The 20790-nt window shown below is 49.4% G+C and overlaps 2 protein-coding genes and 1 pseudogene across 4 annotated transcripts in view; 2 read left to right on the top strand and 1 right to left on the bottom strand.

Moving 5' to 3' along the window:
- Positions 1-13606, top strand: part of TBC1D8 (TBC1 domain family member 8) — a 133914-nt gene extending 120308 nt beyond the window's left edge. Inside the window, exons 16-20 of the mRNA XM_075563263.1 lie at positions 1249-1489; positions 3098-3163; positions 9496-9585; positions 9983-10080; positions 11935-13606. Coding sequence (XP_075419378.1) covers positions 1249-1489; positions 3098-3163; positions 9496-9585; positions 9983-10080; positions 11935-12381 — 942 coding nt within the window. The 3' untranslated portion in view covers positions 12382-13606. The remainder of the gene's footprint in view (positions 1-1248; positions 1490-3097; positions 3164-9495; positions 9586-9982; positions 10081-11934) is intronic.
- Positions 5127-7943, top strand: LOC142461551 (pre-mRNA-splicing factor SPF27 pseudogene; annotated as a pseudogene).
- A 426-nt stretch (positions 13607-14032) lies between the features above and the next one.
- RPL31 (ribosomal protein L31) lies at positions 14033-18563 on the bottom strand. 3 transcript variants are annotated; one of them, XM_075563264.1, is made up of 5 exons: positions 18412-18559; positions 17918-18024; positions 15640-15765; positions 14334-14446; positions 14033-14102 (listed from the first exon to the last, which is right to left on the bottom strand). In XM_075563264.1, exons 2-5 carry the CDS (start codon positions 18022-18024, stop codon positions 14071-14073), a joined length of 378 nt encoding a protein of 125 aa, XP_075419379.1. In that variant the 5' UTR covers positions 18412-18559; the 3' UTR covers positions 14033-14070. The 3 variants fall into 3 exon arrangements, with proteins under 3 accessions (XP_075419379.1, XP_075419380.1, XP_075419381.1); XM_075563265.1 differs by lacking the exon at positions 18412-18559 and adding an exon at positions 18348-18405; XM_075563266.1 differs by lacking the exons at positions 14033-14102; positions 14334-14446 and adding an exon at positions 14455-14594 and having other exon boundaries at positions 18412-18563.
- Positions 18564-20790: the final 2227 nt, after the last annotated feature.

Genomic DNA, 20790 nt, shown 5'->3' with positions numbered 1-20790 from the left:
AAGCAGAGCTAAATAAGCAACAAAAGAAAACAACAACAAGAAAAAACCCAACAACCACAAAAAGCCTATAAATAGTTCCAGGTCTGTTTGTTGAGCTTTAGGGGTGTTTTCCAGTGGAGTCTGATGGGGTGCCACGCCCTGGCCCAAAATCTATTTTTGGTCGGGGACTTCATTGCTTTGCTCCCATTGCTGCTTTGTTGCACGCCCTTCGTGCCTGATGACAGTTAGATCTAAGTCACTACTCAGTGAAGTAGGGCATAAGGCATTGTCAGTGTGAACTGTTATGCCAGTTGTCCTTGGTGTTCCCTGAGACTATGGTTCTGTTCCTCAGACCCAGCAACTCATTCTCTCAAGGTGCTTAGTTATGTCTAAGACATTTCATAACCAGGCTCCCTGCATGCTCGACCACATTCATGGCTACATATGCAGCAAAAGTAAATACACGTCTATGCAAATATCCGCTGTCAAATTTATTTGTGTTCAGGGGTATTCACTCTTTGTCATCGGTTCAGTCTAAGTGATTATCATTCTCTCTGTCTCTCTCTCTCTCTTACTCTCTCTCTCTCTCTCACACACACACAACTTGACAATGTGTAATGCGTCTGGGGTTTTAGGAGTGGATATTTATGAGACCTTTATGTGGCACACAGCAACTCTGTACGTCAGAATAGAAGCAATCTCTCTTGAACAGTTCAGGCCATCAGGATCCCTGGGTAGGTAATCAGGGTAACTGTTTGCTTCGGTGCCTGTAGATTCCGCGGGGAGTTTGCTTTCCAAATAGGATTCTCTTGACAGTACAGGCCCCTGGTGGCGGAGTGGTTAAGCACGTGGCTCCTAACCCAAGCTTGATGGTTCAGCGTCCCCCTGGATCACAAATGAAGACCTGGTGGTCTGCTCCCGTGGGGGTGTCTCCTGCCCTCTCGTTCCGCTTAAGTCAGGATCAGCGTGATGGCACCCAGCCACAAAATTGATGTGATGAGACTAAAAACAGTGTCACCATGATGTGGGCACCCCGTCTCGTTTCTGTGAGGGAACGGACAGTGTCCACATCTGCATGGCTAGCATGGAGGCGCTGTGAGCCATCTTCACGTGCCCCTTGTTGGTGTCATCCCGTGGCTGAAGCAATAAGCATCCTGCTGAGAGGCACAAGCAAGGGGGGAGTGGGAGGGCTTTGTTAGTCTCGTGCATTCATCTCCAGCCCAGGAGCCTCGCCTCGTCCTCAGGGACCCTCCCGCTCTTGTTTCCTAGCGAGAGCACCTGATGAGCTGCTACTGGGAGCAGCCCAGCCCCGTGCTTCAGCGCCACGACCCCAGCAGGCCCTACGTCGAGCAGTACCGCATCGGCCCCCAGCAGTTTGCCAGCCTGTTTAAGCTCGTCTCGCCGTGGACGTGCGGGGCCCACACGGAGATCCTCGCAGAGAGGACCTTTCGGCTCCTGGATGACAACATGGACCATCTCGTCGAGTTCAAGGGCTTTGTCGGCTGCCTAGGTATGGCGCTGTGGGGCTTCTGGTGTGGAGTGAGAGTCAGCGGACAGAAGGCAGCTTTGCGATGGCCTGACCGTGTTTCCTTCTCTCAATGGCATGTTGGTTGTTGAGAATATACACAGTCCCATATGCTAGTTCTACTGTTTTCTGCTCCCGCCTTCAGTGACTTATGGCCTTCATTGAGTTGTTCCTCTGCCAGGAGCAGGCCCTCGCTGCCCCCTGAGGTGGGACTGATCTGAAAGATCACACAGCAGGCGGCTCAGGGCATCTCTGCTTTCTTCCTCTATGGGTCTGTGGAAAGGCTCAGGGCAGAGACCGCCACAGCCTCTCAGAGTACCTTGACCTCCTTGGCCCCCAGGGGCTGCTGGTGTGACTCCTTAGGGGCCATGTTCCTCACCTTGTGACATCAAGCGAAGGTCTTTCTTGAGGCATGAGACCAGACACAATCCATGAGGCTACCCAGCAGCTTCAACATCACCAAGCACTTGCCTTGAAAACATGTGAATTTCCCCATGAAAACACGTTTTAAAGCTACCTCCATTTGAAAAGTAAAATAGGTTCATAACTTTAAAACATGCTTTAAAAAAAGAGTAAGGCACTGGAATACTGCAAAGTATCAGACAAAAGTGAGACTCGTTTCTCTTGACAGTGCAGTGTCTCAGAGTCCCTATATTTGCAGTGTTGCGTACGTAGTAATGATGCAGCGGAGGAAACCGTGTGCACAGAGGCTGTGTCGCGCCCACAGCACACCGTTCTAGTTGCCGCCCCTCGCTGTGGGCCATAGCGCCTGTGTTCGGCCGGGTTGTCAAGAGAACAAAACCGGTGACACTCCTATACGTACAAGAAAGAACTTCGTATCAAGAAGTGATCCTCTATCAAGAAGGCTCCCCTGTCCAGTCCAGCATGAGTCCATGGTTCTGTGCTAGCTGGAGCCTCCTTCAGCTCTGCAGGCTAGTGCCACAGAACGGTAAGACGGGACGCAGGGAGATCATGGGTCGGCGGGTGCAGGCACGTGGACCCAGGGTTGGTGAGCAGGTCAGGGTGTCCGTAGCCCCTGCGGTTAGCAGCCCACATGGCTTCCCTAGAAGCAGACACCGAATCAGGCAAACAGGCCCCGCAAGGTGTCTCTCACAAAAAGGCCACACCCCTGAGGCGGCACCGTTGGGCGTGACCTGATTGGCAGGTTGGACTCCATCCCTACTTCCATGCAAGGTTCAAGTTGGCATAAGAGCTAACCATCACAGGGCTGCACAGGAGTTTGTGTCTAGTGACCGGGGAGGTCTGTAGCTGCTGTCGTGCGGCCCTTCCGTTGATGGCCCTTCCCCTCGATGCAGGGGCCCGGCTGCCCTCCGTGTGGCCATTCATTTCATTTTCCTGACCTGCAGACCTCTTCTGTCGGTCTCTTCCAACCCGGTGGAACCACCTCGTTTGCCCTGCTCTGACGGCAATACAATCTTGAGTAGGTTAAAAATCTGAAAGCCAACAAGTTCTAATTTCAGACGTGATGGGGGGAGGGTGTTGAGTGGTGGCCTTGAGCGCTGGGTGTTTTCATAGGTGTACTGTGACCACTTGAATCTTCTTAGTTTCCCTCTCATCTTAAATGTTTTGCAGATATCATGTACAATGGAGAAATGAACGAAAAAATAAAACTGCTTTATAGGCTTCATATCCCTCCAGGTAAGAAACCCCGAGTAGAAAGCCGGTGGGTGCATTTCCCTAAATAAGACTGGCTTCCCTTGGAAACCAAAGTCCTCCTGTGAAGCTCCATGAAGACTTAAAAGCACCAGGTTGGGGGCTGCGGACCCTGGCTTGGCAGTCCTGCGTGTTCGATGGCAGCAGTTCTCAATCTTCAGGGCACACCAGAATCGCCTGGGAGCCCTCTGAAATCACTAGCACCTTGGCCCCACACCCTGAGTTTCTGACTCATGACAAGATGTGTGACAAGACTGAGAATTTGTGTCTCCAGTGAGGTCCCAGGTGGACACCAATGCTGACTGGCTGCTTTAACTAGATGGTTCTGAAGAGCCCCTCCAGTCCTCCGGGAGCTCTCGTAGCACACTGGTTACTTACACACTAGGCATCAGCAGTAGACACCCCAGCCCCTCTGCAGGGGACGGCACAGGACGGGACAGCCTTCACTTCTGTTTTGTGGGGTTGCCATGTGTGGAGGACCAGCCCAACAACGGTCACCAGGAACAGAGGACACAGTGAGGTAGCCGTTGAGAGCAGACTGAGCAATGAGTGCAAACAGGCCAGAGTTCAGGTGTGCCTTCCAGCTTGGTGGTTGGCTTTTTCCTGCCAGTGTTATCGGCACCTAGTCCCGCATGCCATGCGAGTCAATCACCTCTCAAGAGCTGTGTAGTCATCATCACCATCCGTTTCAGAGCATTTTCTCCATTCTTGTCCTCATCGTGATTAGCGCCCCATTTCACCCCTGCCTCCCTGCCATGACCCCAAGGAACAATTAATCTCAGTACTGTCTCTATAGATTTACTTACGGATTTTATACACAGAAAAACAGTAAAAATCAAACAGAAACAAGAATAACAAAGTAAAACAGATTTTAAAAACCCTCAAAAATAAAGCAGAAAACATTAAAAATGAGAAGTTTAAATGGATCATAAGAGAGATGAAAAGATAGACTGCTACATTTGAGCTCAGCTGCATCTGCAGCAGTCCACTTCCAGTGCATTCTGCATGCTAGGAAGGCTCTTCACATGCCTGGCCCATGGTCAGAGGGGATGCACCAGGGGCTCCTTAGAGCTTTAAACCGACAGAGATGGATCCGGAATGCCAGTGGGTCTCTGGACCCCCGTGCCATGGCTGTAGCGTGTGACAGAACATCCCACTGGGGGAGGCTTGGCAGGCTGGCAGGCAATGAGGAGCCAGGTGTCACGGGGCACTTACAGCGATTTCAATGGATATGAACATTGAAGTTATATGTGGTCATTAGTTGTGACCATGCTGGCTAGACCTCCTGGATCCAGTCATTCCTGAGCTGGCATGTGTTGCCCTGTGTCAGTATCTCCAGAGTGTTCTGTGGCCTCTCACAGCTCCTCCCGGACCTTCCTGAGGCTCGTAGTGCTTTATCTCAAATTGCTCAGTGTCAGTGAAGTTCCTTGCTTTCTATGACCATATTAGGCTACTGAGTTTTGTTTTCTATTTAATTTGGCCTCTTATGTTCACGAATATTTTTCTATTTATGTAGAAGATGTATCTAATGGGGTATTTTTATCATCGTAATCTCCATGTGCCTCTGTGTGTGTATGAGATTAGCATCAGGATTGAAGCTACAGAGCAGGGAGTGGAGTGCCCCATGGCTGTCTAGGGCAGCAGTTCTCAGCTTGTGGGTCGCGACCCCTTTGAGGGTCAAATGACCCTTTCACAGGGATCACTTGATCCACCACAGTAGCAAAATGACAGTGATGAAGTAGCAATGAAGGTAATCTTGTGGTTGGGGTCCCCCAACATGAGGGACTGTATGAAAGGGTCGCCGTATGAGGAAGGTGGAGAAGCACTGTTGTAAGAAAAGGGAAGGTGTGCTGGTTTCCCTGGCGCTTCACTCTCCGGTCAGCCTGTTTCTGAGAGCTTTACCAACAGACAAGTCTAGATTAGATTCCTCCGCCGCCTCCTTTTCAGAATGCGCAAACGCATCAAAATGTTGAAACCCCAAGAATCCAAACGGCTCCTGCACCGGCCCAAACGGTGTCCACACGAAGGGATGAAATACCAGCTGGGCGATGACTCCAGCCACGGTTGGGCACGCCCCTCAGAGCAGAAGTGACCAGTGTGGAGACTCGGTCAGGAGTCTCGTGGTCCCGAGAGGGGATGATGATGGAGGGTCCCTGGAAAGGCCACTTCTCCTGGGGCACCAAACACACTGCCAGTCAGCCAGGCTGCTGCAAACACGTCAGCAGTGAGACCAGGCACGTCTTGTGCGTCAGCCAGATAAGAGAGCCTTCTCTGGCTTTGGCTTGGGATCCTGGGTTGAAAATGCAGCTGAGCATTCTGAAAAGACACCCAAGTATAGAAAAGAAACCAAGGGGAAAGCCCTTGGGGAATTGGCAGGCGGCGCTGAGCCTTGTCTGGCAGAAGGAAAGCTGGGCTCTGACAATCCCTGCTATTGTCCCAAGGATCCCGATGCCACGGATGCATTGGATGTATGCGCCCTGCCCCCAGCAGCTTCCTTGCAGTTGATGCGGGAAGGTCCGTGGGATACCTTTGTCGATTTTCACAGCGCTGACGTGGACGTGTCAGAACTCCCAAGGAATCGGGATGCAGCTAGGCCATGCCACTACAATGTGGTTGCTGTGACCGCAGAGGGATGAAGGGAGGGTGCGGCGCTGCTTGCGCAGGAAGAAACGTGGCGGAGGAGGGGAGTGCTTTGATGGTGGCCCTACTGCACCTGAAGGCCAGATTGTCCTCTACATGGTTTGTTTTCCGCACTGTGTAGCTCACCCTCCTTCCTGTTTCCAGCTCTCTTGCCTTCCTGACCCTCCTGAACCTTGTCCTTTTGACTCAAGTGGCTGATGATGCTAAGGTGTGCGAACTTCACCAGTGTTTCCATTCCGTAGAGACCTGTCTATTGTTTCACTGAGAATTGAGCCATGAGTATAAGTAGTTCATTTTCATACCTGAGCGGTGACTAAGGACCACATTCTCGGGCTTTCCACCAGCCTCTATTTGCCAAGTAAGCCTGGTGGTTGGTTTTTTGGTGGGGCAAAGAAGTCATTCTCTTTTAAATTTACTTTTCCATGAGCTTGTTAAAGAAGCCCCTTGTTTGTACCGCTGCTTAGAATTTGTTTTGGACAAAGTTAGGGAGTGTGGATTAAACCCTTCGTTTGCAGAACACCACTTAACAAAAAAATCAAAACCATCACCCAGAAATCTGGCTCCCAAGGGGGTAAGGAGGCGGCTCAGCAAAGGTTTGGTGCCATCTTGTGGGCATTTGTTGACCTACAACTGAATTTTGTTCTGATTTATTCTTTAGATGGCTGATTTATTCAGTACATTCTTTGCAAATACGGGAATTGTTAGTCTGTTCTAGCTTATAGTTAGGATTTTTCTTGTAATTGTGTTATCAGGCTATAATCCACACATTCGGTTCATCCCTTTAAACGTAAAATTCAGTTGGTTTTACAGTATAACCATCCTCACAATTTTACAACCTTATCTTTATCCCAGAAAGAAACCCCATTTGCTTTCGCCGTCATGTGAGCCTCACCTCCCTAACTCCCCTCAGTTCCAGGAAAGCACTAATTTCCTGTTGTCTCTGTCAGTTTTCTGATCTGGACATGTCATACACCATCTAGAACAGCAGTTCTCAACCTGTGGGTCTCGACCCCTTTGAGGGTTGAATGACCCTTTCACAGGGGTCGTCTGATTCTTAACAGTCGGAAAATTACAGTTACGAAGTAGCAACGAAAAGAATGTTATGGTGGGGATGTCACCACAACATGAAGAGCTGTGTTTAAAGATTGCGGCATTAGGAAGGCTGAGAACCTCTGGTCTAGAAGGAGCGTTGGTGGAGTAGTGAGTGGGCTATCAGTTGGGCTGCAAATCCCAAGGTAATCAGTTCAAATCCATTAGCTGCTGCTCAGGAGAAAGAGGAGGTTTTCTGCTCCTGGAAAGGATTGTGCAGTTAGATCTAAGTTAAGTGGCTGCAGTGGTGGGCACAGGTTTGGTGGTGGCAGAAGCAGCGGCGGGTGCGCGTCCCTGTTTCAATAAGGCTATGAAGCACCCGTGGTGCGGGAGGCAGCTGTGGCCCAGTGGAGGAGGAAACGCACTGATCCGCCCCACAAAGAACTACCTGACAGCCCACATGATTTTCCGTTTGAAACTGACATAATGAGAAATGAACCTGAAAGACTGGCTGCTCGACAACGAATTGAATTAGTTATGAAATGAGAATGAGCTTCCAGCTCTTTCGGCAGATCAGGAAGATGGTATTACTGCATGACAAGAGTGTGGCCCAGTGAGAGCATCAAGCGGTTCCAACTGAGAATCTGGGACGAATGTCACAGCACGGGTACAATGTCCGACAGCATCATGGAACTTGAGTGCATGTGACTGAAGATGGCCCAGAGAGCTCCACAAGTTACGGAGACCGTCAAGATGCAAACTGGCAGCGAAAGAACATGCAACTCACAGCTGGGTCTCAACTGAGAGATGGAGTCAACTTGGGCATCCCTGGTTAGTAAGAATTGGGAGATTGAACGGACTATTCTACAACTAGAGTGAAATCTTTCACATGAAGCAGCAACATGGAGAGGCAACCAAAACATTTGACGACTTCTGAAGAAAGAGGTTATTTTGTAAGAAGGAGGGCAATTTGGGTTTCCAGACTTCTCCCAGGCACGGAACTGTTTCTGACCTTGAAGAAACCATCAACTGTGGAAACTCAGTCGGGTGATGTTTAGGAACCATAGGATATATAAACTGTTGTATTTCCACTTGTACATTTTAGCAAATAATTTGGTGTTATTGTACAGCCTCAAAATATGAGGCTTACAAGATACGTATGATTTTAGAGTATTATTTTGACAGTTAATTTTGAGCCAGCTGGACCCGTCTTATTTTGCATCCAAGAGATCTTTCTGAAAAGTTTCAACATGTACAAGGATTTGAAGGAATTGCAGTGGATGTGATGAAACAATGTGTATAAATTGTAAACACCTGGGCAGTTTTTCCTGCTCCGTAGGGTCGTGTCAGCCAGAACCCCTTGCCGGTGGACACGGTGTGTGCCTAGCTTCTTTCCTTAGCAGGCTGTTGACCAGGTTCTTCCACCTGGCATGTTGGGACTTCCTCTTATGGGTGAATAGTAAGCCCATTATGGCGATGGTCCACCTTTTGTTTAAGATCATTTGGATTCTCTCCCCTTTGGTCCATTATAGGTCATGCTGCTATGAACATGTGCCTACACTTTGTGTACACAGGTGTATTCTTGGGTATGCACCTAGGAGTAGAATTGCTGGGTCCGATAGTAATTGTTTAACTTTTTCTTTTATTTTTGAGCTTGACTTTTTTTTAAATACTTTCATTGGGGGCTCTTACATCTCTTATCACAATATATTCCTCCATTGTGTCAAGCACATTTGTACATATATTGCCATCATTTTCAAAGCATTTTCTTTCTACATGAGCCCTTGATATTAGCTCATTTCCCCCCTCCCTTGATAATTTACATTTTTATTTTCATATCTTACATCATCCTGTCACCCTTCACCCACTTTTCTGTTGTTTGTCCCCCTGGGAGTTATATATTGATCCTTGTGATCGATTCCCCTTCTCCCCCTACCTTTTCCCCTTATTCTCCTGGTATTGGGGGCTCTTACAACTCCTATAACAATCTGTACGTTAATTGTATCAAGCATATTTGTACATATGTTGCCATCACTTTTCTAGACATTTATTGTACTTGCTATTGAGCCCTTGGTGTCAGCTCCTCTTCCACCAGCACCCCGCCTGTTGAACTTCTTTTGGCAGGCACTGCCAAGCTTTGTGGCTGTACCACTTTACAGCCCCACATGGCAGCAATGTAATTGTAGCTTTAATGGGTTTCACAGGAATTCCTAAAATGCCCTCACAGGGAGTTAGGGAAGCTGTTTTCAATGTTATTTTTTTAAAGAAATTGTCATAGCAGTACATGACCATTCTAGAAAAAGTGTTATGGAAAGGTTTAAAGCATAACCTATCTATATTTAGAGTGGCTGTGAACACTGGTGTCCAAGTTTACACACACGGCTTGTTAGTCTACTCTAGGTCAGCACCAGCAGTGTTTATCCCTGTTTTTGTGCATTGTTCGTTGGCAGGACACGCATACTCAGTCAGCTTAGCTCCTCAGTGTTTGCATTTGGGTTTGTGGACCAAACAGATGCCACAGCACAGATCTGAGGCTTTGGTGCCTGCTGGCTTTGACTTGCATTCTGCTTCAACTCAAAAAGTGAAATTACTGTTTTGACAAGAAAAAAAAAATCTTGATTTAATTTTTTTTTCTTTTGTTTCTAAAGCCCTCACTGAAAATGACCAAGACAGCCAGTCACCACTGAAGAGCCCTCTGTTGTCGACATCTAGACCCCTGGTTTTTGGGAAATCAAATGGTATGTACCTTCTTTCGTTGCCCCTCTCCCATTGGATGTAGTGCTGCTGTTGACTTCAGCCGCAGCTCCCCAGGCTGGTCTGTCCAACCCCTTCTTCCCTCCCGCGAGTTAAAGGCCAGCACATGGCTTTCAGAAGCCAGAAACCTCCAAGTACACATGTGGCCAGGTGATCGCCCCTCCAACTTCCCATGAATTCCCCGGTGACCCTGGGCCTTTTGTAACAACGGAAGTCGTCCCACTCCTACTCCTTTCATTCAGTAAAACCAGCCTCCTTTCAGAACTGCTCCCACTTAGTGGAGGCCCACACCCTTGACCTTCACCTGCTACCTAGTCTTTGCTCCCACTGGGCTTGTGATGGTTAAGTGACATTGACATGCCCTCTTTTGCCTGTCTCCAGGTGATGCAACTGACTACCAGAAACAGCTGAAGCAGATGATTAAGGATTTAGCCAAAGAAAAAGATAAAAGTGAGAAAGAGCTACCCAAAATGAGCCAGGTATGGGGTCAATCTGCGCAAAGAATGAGTAGTTTTGCCAAGTGATCTGGGGGGCGGGGCCAAATCCCTGGATCCCCAAAGCCATAAGGAAAGGGTCTGTGATTTCTGAGCTGAACACTGGTACAGCTCTCTCAATGCCATCAAGTCAGTGCCGACTCAGTTACCTCGTAGGACCGGGCACAACTGCCTTGTGATTCCCGAGACTGACTGTTTATGGGAATAGAAAGCCTTTTTCCTAGTGGGAAGCGGCTGATGGTTTCAAACAGCAGACCTTCTGGACTGCAGCTTACTACATAATCACACTACCAGAAGCATATTGGGAGCCAGGGGACCTGTGGACACAGCATTCTTGCTTAAAAGATTAGTGCACATGCCTACCATTGACTACATGACATATAATCCTGATGATACGCTCCTTTGAACTTCTGAGCATTTCTAGTTAAGGGTTCTGTGGTGCTAATACAAGCTTACTGCCACCCAGTTGATTTTGACTCATAGCAACCCTGCAGGACAGAGAATTGCCCCTTTGGGTTTCTGAGACTGAATCTTTCTCATCTTTTTCCTGTGGAGCGGAACCACCGGTGTTGGAAACGGCTCCATGCGTAGCCCATGATGCCACCAGAGTGCCTTCAATGTGCTGGTGATCGGTGGTGGGCTTGTTTGTAAAAAGCCCGTCCAGTGACTGGGCAATGTCAGCGTGAAGCTGCAAACATTATTTTAGGGCTAAGGTTTCTAGTACTAAGTCTCAAGAAAGGAGTTTAGCATGTGCTGCTCCTCAGTTTGTTTTTCTTCTTTTCCACTCGGATCTCTATTTCTGTGCCCATTTGAGAAATGCTGTCCCAGCCTTGGGGTGCTGGGTTTGGATTTCCCAATCTCTTTGATATGAATTCTAGGCCTCGGCACTCTTAAAGCATCATCATGGACTTCTTGGAGTACCGGCTTGTTTTTTTTTTTACCTTTTTAAAACTGGTAATGCTTTGAACAAGAGTAGGTCACATTGTTTAATATTTACCTTTATTTACTTCAAAATAACCAAGGCTGTCTCCCCGAGTTCTCTCCTTTTGCTCTAGTCCTAGTGTGTAGCCAGCTCTGCCCTCTCATTGCATTGTTGTTGAGGCAGGGGGTGGGGGATGGTGTTAGAACCCAAGGAAACAGCATGGGTTTTCATCTCCATCTTCAAACCTGGAGTTGAGACATGGTGCGGCATTTCCACCAGATGGTGTTGCTGTGTTTAATCACGGAGTGTTGCTTCCCACTTCCTTCACCTTTCCAAAACCTCCTGAAGTTATCTTCTCCAAACTTTCTTATTGTGAATTGTGAAAGCTTTCCGTAACAGATGAGTTTCTCATTCAACGATCCTTGTACATTTCGCTTTGTCTGAGTGATTGCAGTACCCACAGCGACCCCCGTCCCCCGCTCCTCCTGTTTCTATTCCTTTCCCTGAGCTTCGTCCTTGAGGACAGTCTTCGCCTCAGACTGGGCTGCAGCATGGACACGCCACAGGTGCTGTGTTTCCCTGAGGGCCCTTACAGGGTCAGCTGGGTGACAATTGAGCCAGAGGCCAGAGCAGTTCCAGCCCTGAAGGGTTGGTGATGTAGGGCCCCAGTCCAACAAGTAAACTTGGCCTGTTTTTCCCTCGTGATTTTTGTCATTCCACATTTTTCTCCCGTTCTATCCAGAACTTCCTAATATGACCCCTCCTGAAGTTACCTGTTTCCACAGTGCAAGGGCTCTCTTGGCTCAAAGACTCGCTGTCCTCGTGGCGATGTTGATTTGGTTCCAGTGGAAGGGCAGGGGCTCCTTAGGGTAGTTCTTTAGTGCTGTCACATTATGAAATTTTCCTTTTAATTCCAGAGAGAATTTATCCAGTTCTGCAAAACCCTGTACAGCATGTTCCACGAAGATCCAGAAGAAAACGAGCTCTATCAAGCCATCGCCACGGTGACCACACTCCTGCTACAGATAGGGGAAGTGGGGCAGCGAAGCAGCAGCTCCGGGAGCTGCTCCCAGGAAGGCGGGGAGGACCTGCAGGCTTCAGCGCCTTCTCCTGACCAGGACTCTGTCTTTGCTGCTGCTCCCCAGGACTCCGTGTTCCCTGAGGCAGGAAGAGAAGGGGATTGGACTGTCTCTCTCGAACATATTTTAGCCTCACTTCTGACGGAACAGTCTTTAGTCAACTTCTTTGAGAAGCCACTAGAAATTAAATCCAAACTTGAAAATGCCAAGATCAATCAGTATAGTCTCAAAACAGGGGAAATGAGCCGCCAATCTCAGCCTGAACTCAAGCTGAGCAACCTGTAGCGGTGGAGTACACTGAAGCCACCATACCAAAGCCAGGCCTGCAGGCCACTCCTCGGGCTGTGAGCCCTAAAAGCCAGACTGTAGACTAGTTCCCTGTGAGCACCCTATACAAACCAGGGGTCTGGCCAGATAAAGCAATCCAGCAGTTGGAACTGTGGCCAGAAATACAGGCCTCCACGTCTCTATTTATTCAGGAACATCCAGTTTGGGCCTCGTCCGTGCTATAGGGTCTCACACAGCCGTGCAACTCACCACTGGGTCTCGGCAAGGCCACTGTTGGGTTTGTTTGTGATGTTGCTCCAAGCCGGGTCTGGTTTGTCAGACTTGACGAGACAAGCCCGGGCTCGTTCTACACTTGGGATGGGTGGTTTGTTCTCAAGGTCTAAGAGCCACTACCTGTGCAATTGTATTTGGCTTTTTTCTTTTGCACTAATTTGTTTCAATGCTGGTAATTGAAACCATTTTAATATATTTGGTTGTTTTCACTTTGTATGTCCCTCCAAAAAACGTTGTGTACAAATCAAGCTTCCCATGTTGGCATCAAATTTTTTAATAAGAACTTTTTCTATTGACTGGGTCCCTTTCTTTCAGAGCGTATCCTCCCCAGGCTCAGCTGGTGTGCCACTGATGAGCTGGACAGACCCCCACCAGGCTCTCCTCACGAAGAGCAACACCCAGCCCAGAGGGTGGAATTTGAAAGCACATCAGTTCCCATTAGGAACTTACCTCCGAAGCCAAAGTACAACTAAAAGTACCCCCAGAGGATCTTCCAGATAACAGACCACTGCCGGTCCTCAGGGCGAAGCACCCACGGTTATCTGTTACCCTCATCAACCTTGACTCCATACTGAAATGGAAAGCCATTGGTTAATTTCCCACCTAGGTCCACCTCCTGAAAGGGGACGCCATCCCATGTCCTTCCGTGAGGCTGAACACCCAGGAGCGGCTGTGTGCTGGCGTATGGGACAGTGGTGCGTCAGCACTGATGGCCCTGTCTTTGGTGACAGGACTCGCTCACTGCCACCAAGAGCCCTGAGGACAACCGAGTCCCGAAGCCTTGTCTAGAGCAGCTGGTGGTTCTGGATGGACTTTACAGTTAGCACCCCAACTCCCACCCCTCTGCGCCACCAGGGCTGCCAACAAGATGCGCATACAACAGAACTCATCTGTAGCCAAGCACAGATGGAGGGTACACTCATGTTTTGTTTAGAATAAACATTCATGATCCGAGCTGAAACTAGTAGCACTTTTGAATGATCTTTATATGTACCCTTGGACATGTTAGAGAAAGATTAAGGAGCTACAGCTGCTATTTGACCTACAATTTCTCAAATGTCCTCAATGTTTCTCAAACCAGGTGGCATTTAACAGCTTTTAAAGAATTAACTGCTGCTTAAGCACTTCCCAAATACAAAAAGCTCTTGGGGCAGGAGCAACGTGCTCCAGGCAGCTTCAGCTCAGTGAGCAAGCTTGGGACGCAAATGCCTCCAGGGTCCCTAGCAGCCTCTGGAAGGAGGAAGCTCACAGGGTGCCTGCAAGTTCACAGCCACCAGGCCTTAGGGAATACCCGTACTCACGAAAACGAGTCGACCCACAGAACGCCCATACACGGGCCGATCCCACGGCATTCTTAAGGAAAACTCGAATCGCATGAAGGCAGCTTAAAAACCTTTATTAGAGAATCAGTCACTAGTTTTCATCCACGTTGACGGTCTGTAGGTCTGCAAAAGAATACACAGTCAGTTCCCACACTCACGCCTCATCGCACAATTTTGACTTCAAAAATATCCCTTGAAGGCTTGGGGCAGGCACCCCTTCTCCATCTTCTGTTTCCCCAACCCACATACAATCACTACTTGGCATCTCTTCTGTGGTTAACAGACTGCAGGTTCACAGATCCTTGAGTGTTTGCCCACACCGCTGTGGAACTAAAGACAAGGTAGTAGACTCACTTTTGAAAGTGGTGACGGGCACGTAGGTGACCAGTGTGTACAGCTTGTTTGGGGAATCTTCATCCTCGTTTCGTTTCCTGGACAACCGCACACGGATGCGGTACGGGACATTCCTGAGTGAAAGAAATGCTTCACCAATGTCACTGTCTCCTCTCAAAGAGCCGCCAACCAGTCACATGGCCACCGTTCCCCTAAGTCTGTAATACCACCAACCAGCTTCTGGACCACTGTCCCCCAAGTTCGTGAATGACCCCAGGGTGGCTGCAAACAGACACTATCTTGACCATGGGCTATACAGCACAGGTTTCAAATTGCCGATGAAAAGGGAGTCAGAAGCCAAATAAGCTTAGAACTTACACTCTGAATGTTATTAGCTTCCGGGGACGTTCACTGCATAAGCAGGTAGCCATCACTTACACCAAATGCCTTTTCTACCAAAACAATCTTATGAGAAATCATCTTTCTGAGCTCAGTGTAATCTCAGAGGAATAGCATTTAAAACCCGACTATCTTGGATGTAAAGGGGCTGCGATCTGCAAGGCCAGCAGTTTGAGACTACCAGCCCATAAAGATAAGTCTCCGAAATCCCTATGGGGTCGCTAGGACTCAGAATCGGCTCAATGATAGTTGAGCTTAACTGACCCACACAATTCTCCGATCCTGTTTCACCTAACTTGTCAGCTGACCACCTCTTACTGTTCATCTGACCACACAGTAGAACTGCCCACTAAAAGCAGGACTTCTCGTTCATGCAGCACCGCTTGTATCTCATGGCAGCCCAACTAGAGGTACCTTTACCAGATAAGCTACCTGTTATGTCACATTGAACCGCAGGTCCCTTCCCACTCTCCAAGACAGCCCACTGCAGGACCAACCACCCTCCTGTGCTCACTACACTGTAAGAAAGGCTTTCATTACAAAAGCATGGTCACCATCTGGAGGCTGGGTAACTGTGACAGGGAGCTGTCCAGACATCCTCCCTATGACAACCCTGAGCACCAGTGGCAACTCCTAGTAGTGATGACCACTTAAGTATCCCCTGCAGGGCAAACCCACCCATTTTGCCGAGAAGAAATCCTGGCTCTTTGTCTAAGATTCAACAAGCAATTTAAGCCCCTCGCCCTACAATCCAGCTTCCGTGCCAGCGCGCTCTACTAGATCAGCCTTCTCAGAGCACAATGCTGGCCCTTCAGTTCAAATATTACTGTAAAGATGGCCAATCCACCCTCCAGTCCGTCGTGTTTTTTCCTCTATTACTCCGAGCAACTGCACAGGCCCTCCACATACACAACAGAGAACCTCCCACCTGATTCCTTTGGCCCACACAGCTTTGTTGAGCCTGGTGTCGATTCGTACATCTGGTGTCCCCATCTCCTTCATGGCAAACTTCCGAATCTCCTTGAGCGCCCGAGGGGCACGCTTCTTGAAGCCCCTAAGATTTAAACAAGACATAAATCAAGATCGTTTCTATTTCCAAAAGCAGATCATTCCACACACTACCTTACTGGTCCTGATACATTTTAGTGCCATTTGTGGTTAGTTCTGAAACCGACAGCATGAGAAAATGACTACTTAGCAGGAAGCAGAAAAGCTTCTCTGAACAGTAAGCCTTTAAATCCCCTTGTCAAATAGCCAGTGGCAGAATCCCCCAAATGGTGAAAGCTTAAAAAGCAGAGGCTCACATGTTACAGCTGATTATCTCCCAAGAATAATGTGACCAGGCTGCATCCTGCAGCACTTTGAAAAGTCCCGATTTTTGGAAAGAATGCACAAGATAGGGGACACGGTTTTTGGCTGCCATGTGGCTATTTTGCCAGGATGAGTTTTATCAATGGTGTCTCACTTTACAAATGTTAAAATCTGGTCGCCTTACCCAAGTACAATGGGGACAAAGGCTAATTCTGTGGTGCTCACATCACACACGGTCCAGTCCCAGCCACTTTGCATACGGTGTGCTTGTAGCTCGCTCTGTGAGTTAGGGACTATTACCTTCTCTCTTACTAAGGCCCCCTGGCTCTCTACACTACCCTAGAAAGCAAGCTCACTCTATTCAATATTCAGCCATCTACAAAGAACTGCAATAAACGTATCTGGAAAAATCCCATTCTACACATATGATCAAGGAAAGTTCTGCAAATGGAGTGAAGATGCAAAGAGAATGAGAGTAAATCAGCTACGTGAGTAAAACAGTCAGGCAGTCGTACCAAAAACAGAAGCACACTCAATGATTGATAGAACAGGGCAGGGCGACTCCAGCAATAACTCAGTTTCTGACCTGGTGAAGATTTATGAACAGACTATGTACATCTGGGGCAGGGGGAGGCAGCGAACAGGAGGTAAAAGCTGCTACTGTAACCACCCAGCTAAGAATGGGGACCAGGACTATGCCTCCCAACATGTAGTCGAAGGTAAAGCAAGCGGATCTAAGCCAGTGGTTCTCCACCTTCCTAATGCCACGACCCTTTCACAGTTCATTTGGTGGTGACCCCCCACCATAACATTCCTTTTGTTGCTACTTCATAACTGTAATTTTGCTACTGTTGTGAATCGGTGAAAGGATCATTCGACCCCCAGAGGGGGGTCGAGACCCACAGGTGGAGAACCGTGTGCTAAACCATCAATAACTAGAACCGTCCTGGGGGAGAGGTAAGGTCCCAAGGTTTGTGATTTAACCACATACAGAGCCATCAACTAAGAGGCGATATCTCTATCGAATTCGGGGTTCACAAAGAAGGCATGAGGTTAAGATTGGCTATTAGGACATGTGAGATGAGCCAACAAACCACACAGGGAGCAGGGAGTTAAGTAGGAAGAAACACCAAACGATGGCGCTTCTGTTTTGTTGGCTGCCTGCACGGCTGATCCTCATTATTCCTGGAGCCTTTAAAGCAATTACCCCGTCCCCCCACCCTGGGGTCAAACTCTCTTGGAGCCTTTCCCAAATGATAACCAAATACTTGTTGGCCTTCTTCTAAGACAGGGTCTTTGATTCACACTTCGCCTGCAGAGAGCCCAAGACAGCGCCTGGTACAATGTTAGGTGTTTGACACGCACGCAAAGCACTGCCATCGAGTCGATTCTGAAGACTCCTAACAACCCTACAGGGCAGGGTAGAACTGCCTCTCTGGGTTTCCAAGCCAACAAGTCTTAACTAGAGCAGAAAGCATCCTTTCTCCAATGGAGCGCGGATGATTTGAACCTGACCTTGCAGTTAGCAACCCAACACACAACCCTCTAAGCTACCAAGCACACTCCGCCCCCCCCAAACTGAATGCACGCACGTTCCAAATAAAGCATGCAGTTCTTCACAAGCTGACCCACGCGGGTCTAAGGCCAGCACAAAGCACTGCATAAAAATAACGTTCACGGGGTATCTTCACAGCCTTCCAGAAGCTTCTTACGTGCCCGACCACTCATCTCAGAGAAGTACACCTCTAGTCCTTTCAATGGTGCTTCTGAATCAGGAGCCAAATCTAGATCTTCTAGCCCTTGAGCAACTAAGCTGACTCTGGAGTAACAAGAGGGGGCCTCCGAGTCGCACCTTCCAAGCGGCAAGGCGCGGGGGCGACACCTGGGGTACTCACACGCCATGGATACGCTTGTGAATGTTGATGGTGTATTCCCTGGTCACGACCTCGTTGATGGCCGAACGGCCCTTCTTCTTCTCACCGCCCTTCTTCGCGGGAGCCATCTACAACCAGACACGAAGGCTCAGAACGGGGCACGCCCGGCCGAGGCTTCCTTCCGGGCCCGGGCTCACGTCGCCGTCCCCGCGGTGCTACCGTGCGCGGGTCCCGCGTGGACCCGCACTCGCTGGTCGGTGCAAAGGACCCGGCCACTCCGCGGGACCAGCACCCGCGCCCCTCGCTTACTCCCGCCCCAGAAGCCCCTGCGGCGCCGGCACCCCTAGACCCCCTCCCTCCCAGAGCCCGGGGGCCCTAAAATGCAGCGGCAAACCCCTCTCCCCGGCTCGCGAGCCCTGGGTCAGCTTAGGAGAGACCGTGCCGTACGGACCAGGACGGTCACTGGCGAGGATGACGCTAGATACCCGGGGCCCAGGACAGCCGACCATACTTACAGCGCCGGGACCAGGCTGGAAAGGAAGAGCGCAAGGAATTGTGGGAGAAGGAAAGCCGTGTTCGCGCTTACAACTTCCGGGTCGCCTGGAGGCGGGGCCGGGGCATTGCGCGAGGTGGGGCGGGGCGGGGCCGGGCGGGCTGTGACGTGCAGGGCGTGCGCCGGGCTGCGGCGGGCTTCCGGCGGGCTTCCGGCGCAGGGCTGGTGCTGTGTTCGGACGGCGCGGCGGCGGCAGGATTCCTGGGGGAGCAGCCCGGGGAACCGAGCCCCCTCGGCGCGCTTGCGCACCACCGCTGAGGGCACGTACCGCTTAGCCTCTTCACGTGACCACGGCTAGCTGTCGGTCTGACTCTGCGGAGGAAATCAAAACCTAGAATCAGTCCATCGAGTCATCTAGCTACCTTGGCCCACCTTTGGATTGGACCCGAAGAGAGGAAGACTCCCCCCCCCCCCACACACAGTGTACATTATTATACACCTGGTGCCAAGTGCCAGCTGCAAAATCTTTTTTGGTTGTAATTTAAAAGAAAACAATTTTATTAAAACATTTTATTGGGGGCTATTATAGCTCTTGTAACAATCCATACATACATTGTGTCAAGTACATTGGTATATATGTAGCCATCATCCTTTTCAAAGCTTTTTCTTCAAGATCATTTTATTGAGGATTCTTGCAGCTTATAACAATCCATACATCAATTGTATCAAGCATATTTGTACAAATGCTGCCATCATGATTTTCTAAAGATTTACATTCTATTTGGGCCCTTGGTATCAGCTCGGTTTACCCTGCTGTGGGGGTTCAAACTGGATCCCCCCCCCCCCCCGTGTGTCCCCAGTATGCACCAGTGAGGGCCATCATGTCTGGAGCTGTGGTCCACCCTACAAGCCTCTGCCTCAGCAGCTCCGTGCCGGGACATCGTCCTGAGGGCTTGGTGTGTCAATATGGGGTCTAGAACCTCACTCTCTTTTCCTTCTTGGTTTGCTTCTGTGTGGGTGTGGCAGGCCAGCCCCTCTCCCCAACCTGTAGGTTTAGTGTGTCCTCTGTAGCACTACTTCTAGGGAGGGGTCAGTTTGGTTCTGATTGGGGCTGGCCCTGTAGCCCACTCTGTTCATGCATTGCTCCATTGGTTCCATCGCCCTCAAGGCTTGGTGCGCCATCCCACTTCTGTGGAGGAGAGGAAGACTTTTGACAAGGCGGGTCAACAATAGACTCCAACATGGCAGCAGCTGTGAAGATGCCTCATGATCAGGCAGTGTTTCCTCTGCTGAGCGTAGCATCTTTATGAGTCAGCATCCACTTGGCGGCACCGAACCACAGGGCCAGCAGGAGCAGACGAGCATTTCCTCTTCCTGTCCCATCCATCCAACCAACAAATGTTTACTGAATGTCTGCCATGTGTCAGGCGCTGTGCTTGGCTGATGGTCCTAGAGATGCCACAACTCAGGCCTTTTCGTTGAGGTGCTCCTGTCAGGAAACTCCTTAATGAAAGTCTTTACATTCTCGTGCGGAGGAAGCACACAAGGATCTGTCCCTCCGGATGCTTGGGAGGGTCAGCGGGCAGAAGGAAACAGAGTTTGCCTTCGGTCTGGAAGAAGTGGAGTAGACGGTGAAAAAGCAGGACAAATTCCCAGACTGTAGCTTGTCCCTGGAACGTGTGGAAATGCGGTGAGGGATGCAGATAGTCTGTGGAGCCGTATAGACTCAAGAGTTGTAACTAATATGGGTAATGAGTTACTGAAAGTTTTTAGAAGGGGGATGCCATGATGAGATTTATTTTAACTTGGCTACACTGGGAAGAATGGATTGGAAGGAAGAGGCCATGCTGTGGCAGGGAGACCAACAGAAGGAAAGCTTGTATGTGGAAGCAGCAAGCAATGGACTGCATGGAGCATCTACAGCATTCTCAACCTGTGGGTGGCGACCCCTTTGGGGGTCGAACAACCCTTTCACAGCACTTGCCTAAGACCATCGGAAAACATATTTCCGATGGTCTTAGGAACTGAGACACCGCTCCTCTATCCATTGCCAGGCGGGTCCACCCACACGCAGATACACCCACATACAAGTACCCAGCGTGAAAACTGTTACCCATGCCACACCATGCTTCAAGACAAAATTTCATTGATTTGTCACTAGAAATCAATATTTCACAATGTATAATTACCTTTTGGTTTGTGATTAATCACTGTGCTTTATGTTCAAGAAAAAGTGTTAATATAAAAAATGATAATAACTAGCAAACACCCCCCCACACACACACAAACCGGAAAAGCATAGATAATTCCACTGACCTTTATGACCATCTCCCCACTGGTCCCGAGGGGTTCCGGGAACTTCCCCTCCTAGCCTGAAGTCCATTTGGGGGGCTCTATTTTC

Source organism: Tenrec ecaudatus, chromosome 11 (genome assembly GCF_050624435.1).
Source record: "Tenrec ecaudatus isolate mTenEca1 chromosome 11, mTenEca1.hap1, whole genome shotgun sequence".
NCBI lineage: Eukaryota > Metazoa > Chordata > Mammalia > Afrosoricida > Tenrecidae > Tenrec > Tenrec ecaudatus.
Note: the sequence above shows the minus strand (reverse complement) of the source record. Positions and strands in the feature narration are given on the sequence as shown.

Coding starts and splice junctions, on each gene's coding strand:
- RPL31 (XM_075563264.1), bottom strand. CDS start 18,024: ATGGCTCCCGCGAAGAAGGGCGGTGAGAAGAAGAAGGGCCGTTCGGCC. Junction 14,447..15,639: donor GTGTGGGCCAAAGGAATCAG/GTGGGAGGTTCT, acceptor TCTTTCACTCAG/GAATGTCCCGTACCGCATCC. Junction 14,103..14,333: donor GCCCGTCACCACTTTCAAAA/GTGAGTCTACTA, acceptor ATTCTTTTGCAG/ACCTACAGACCGTCAACGTG.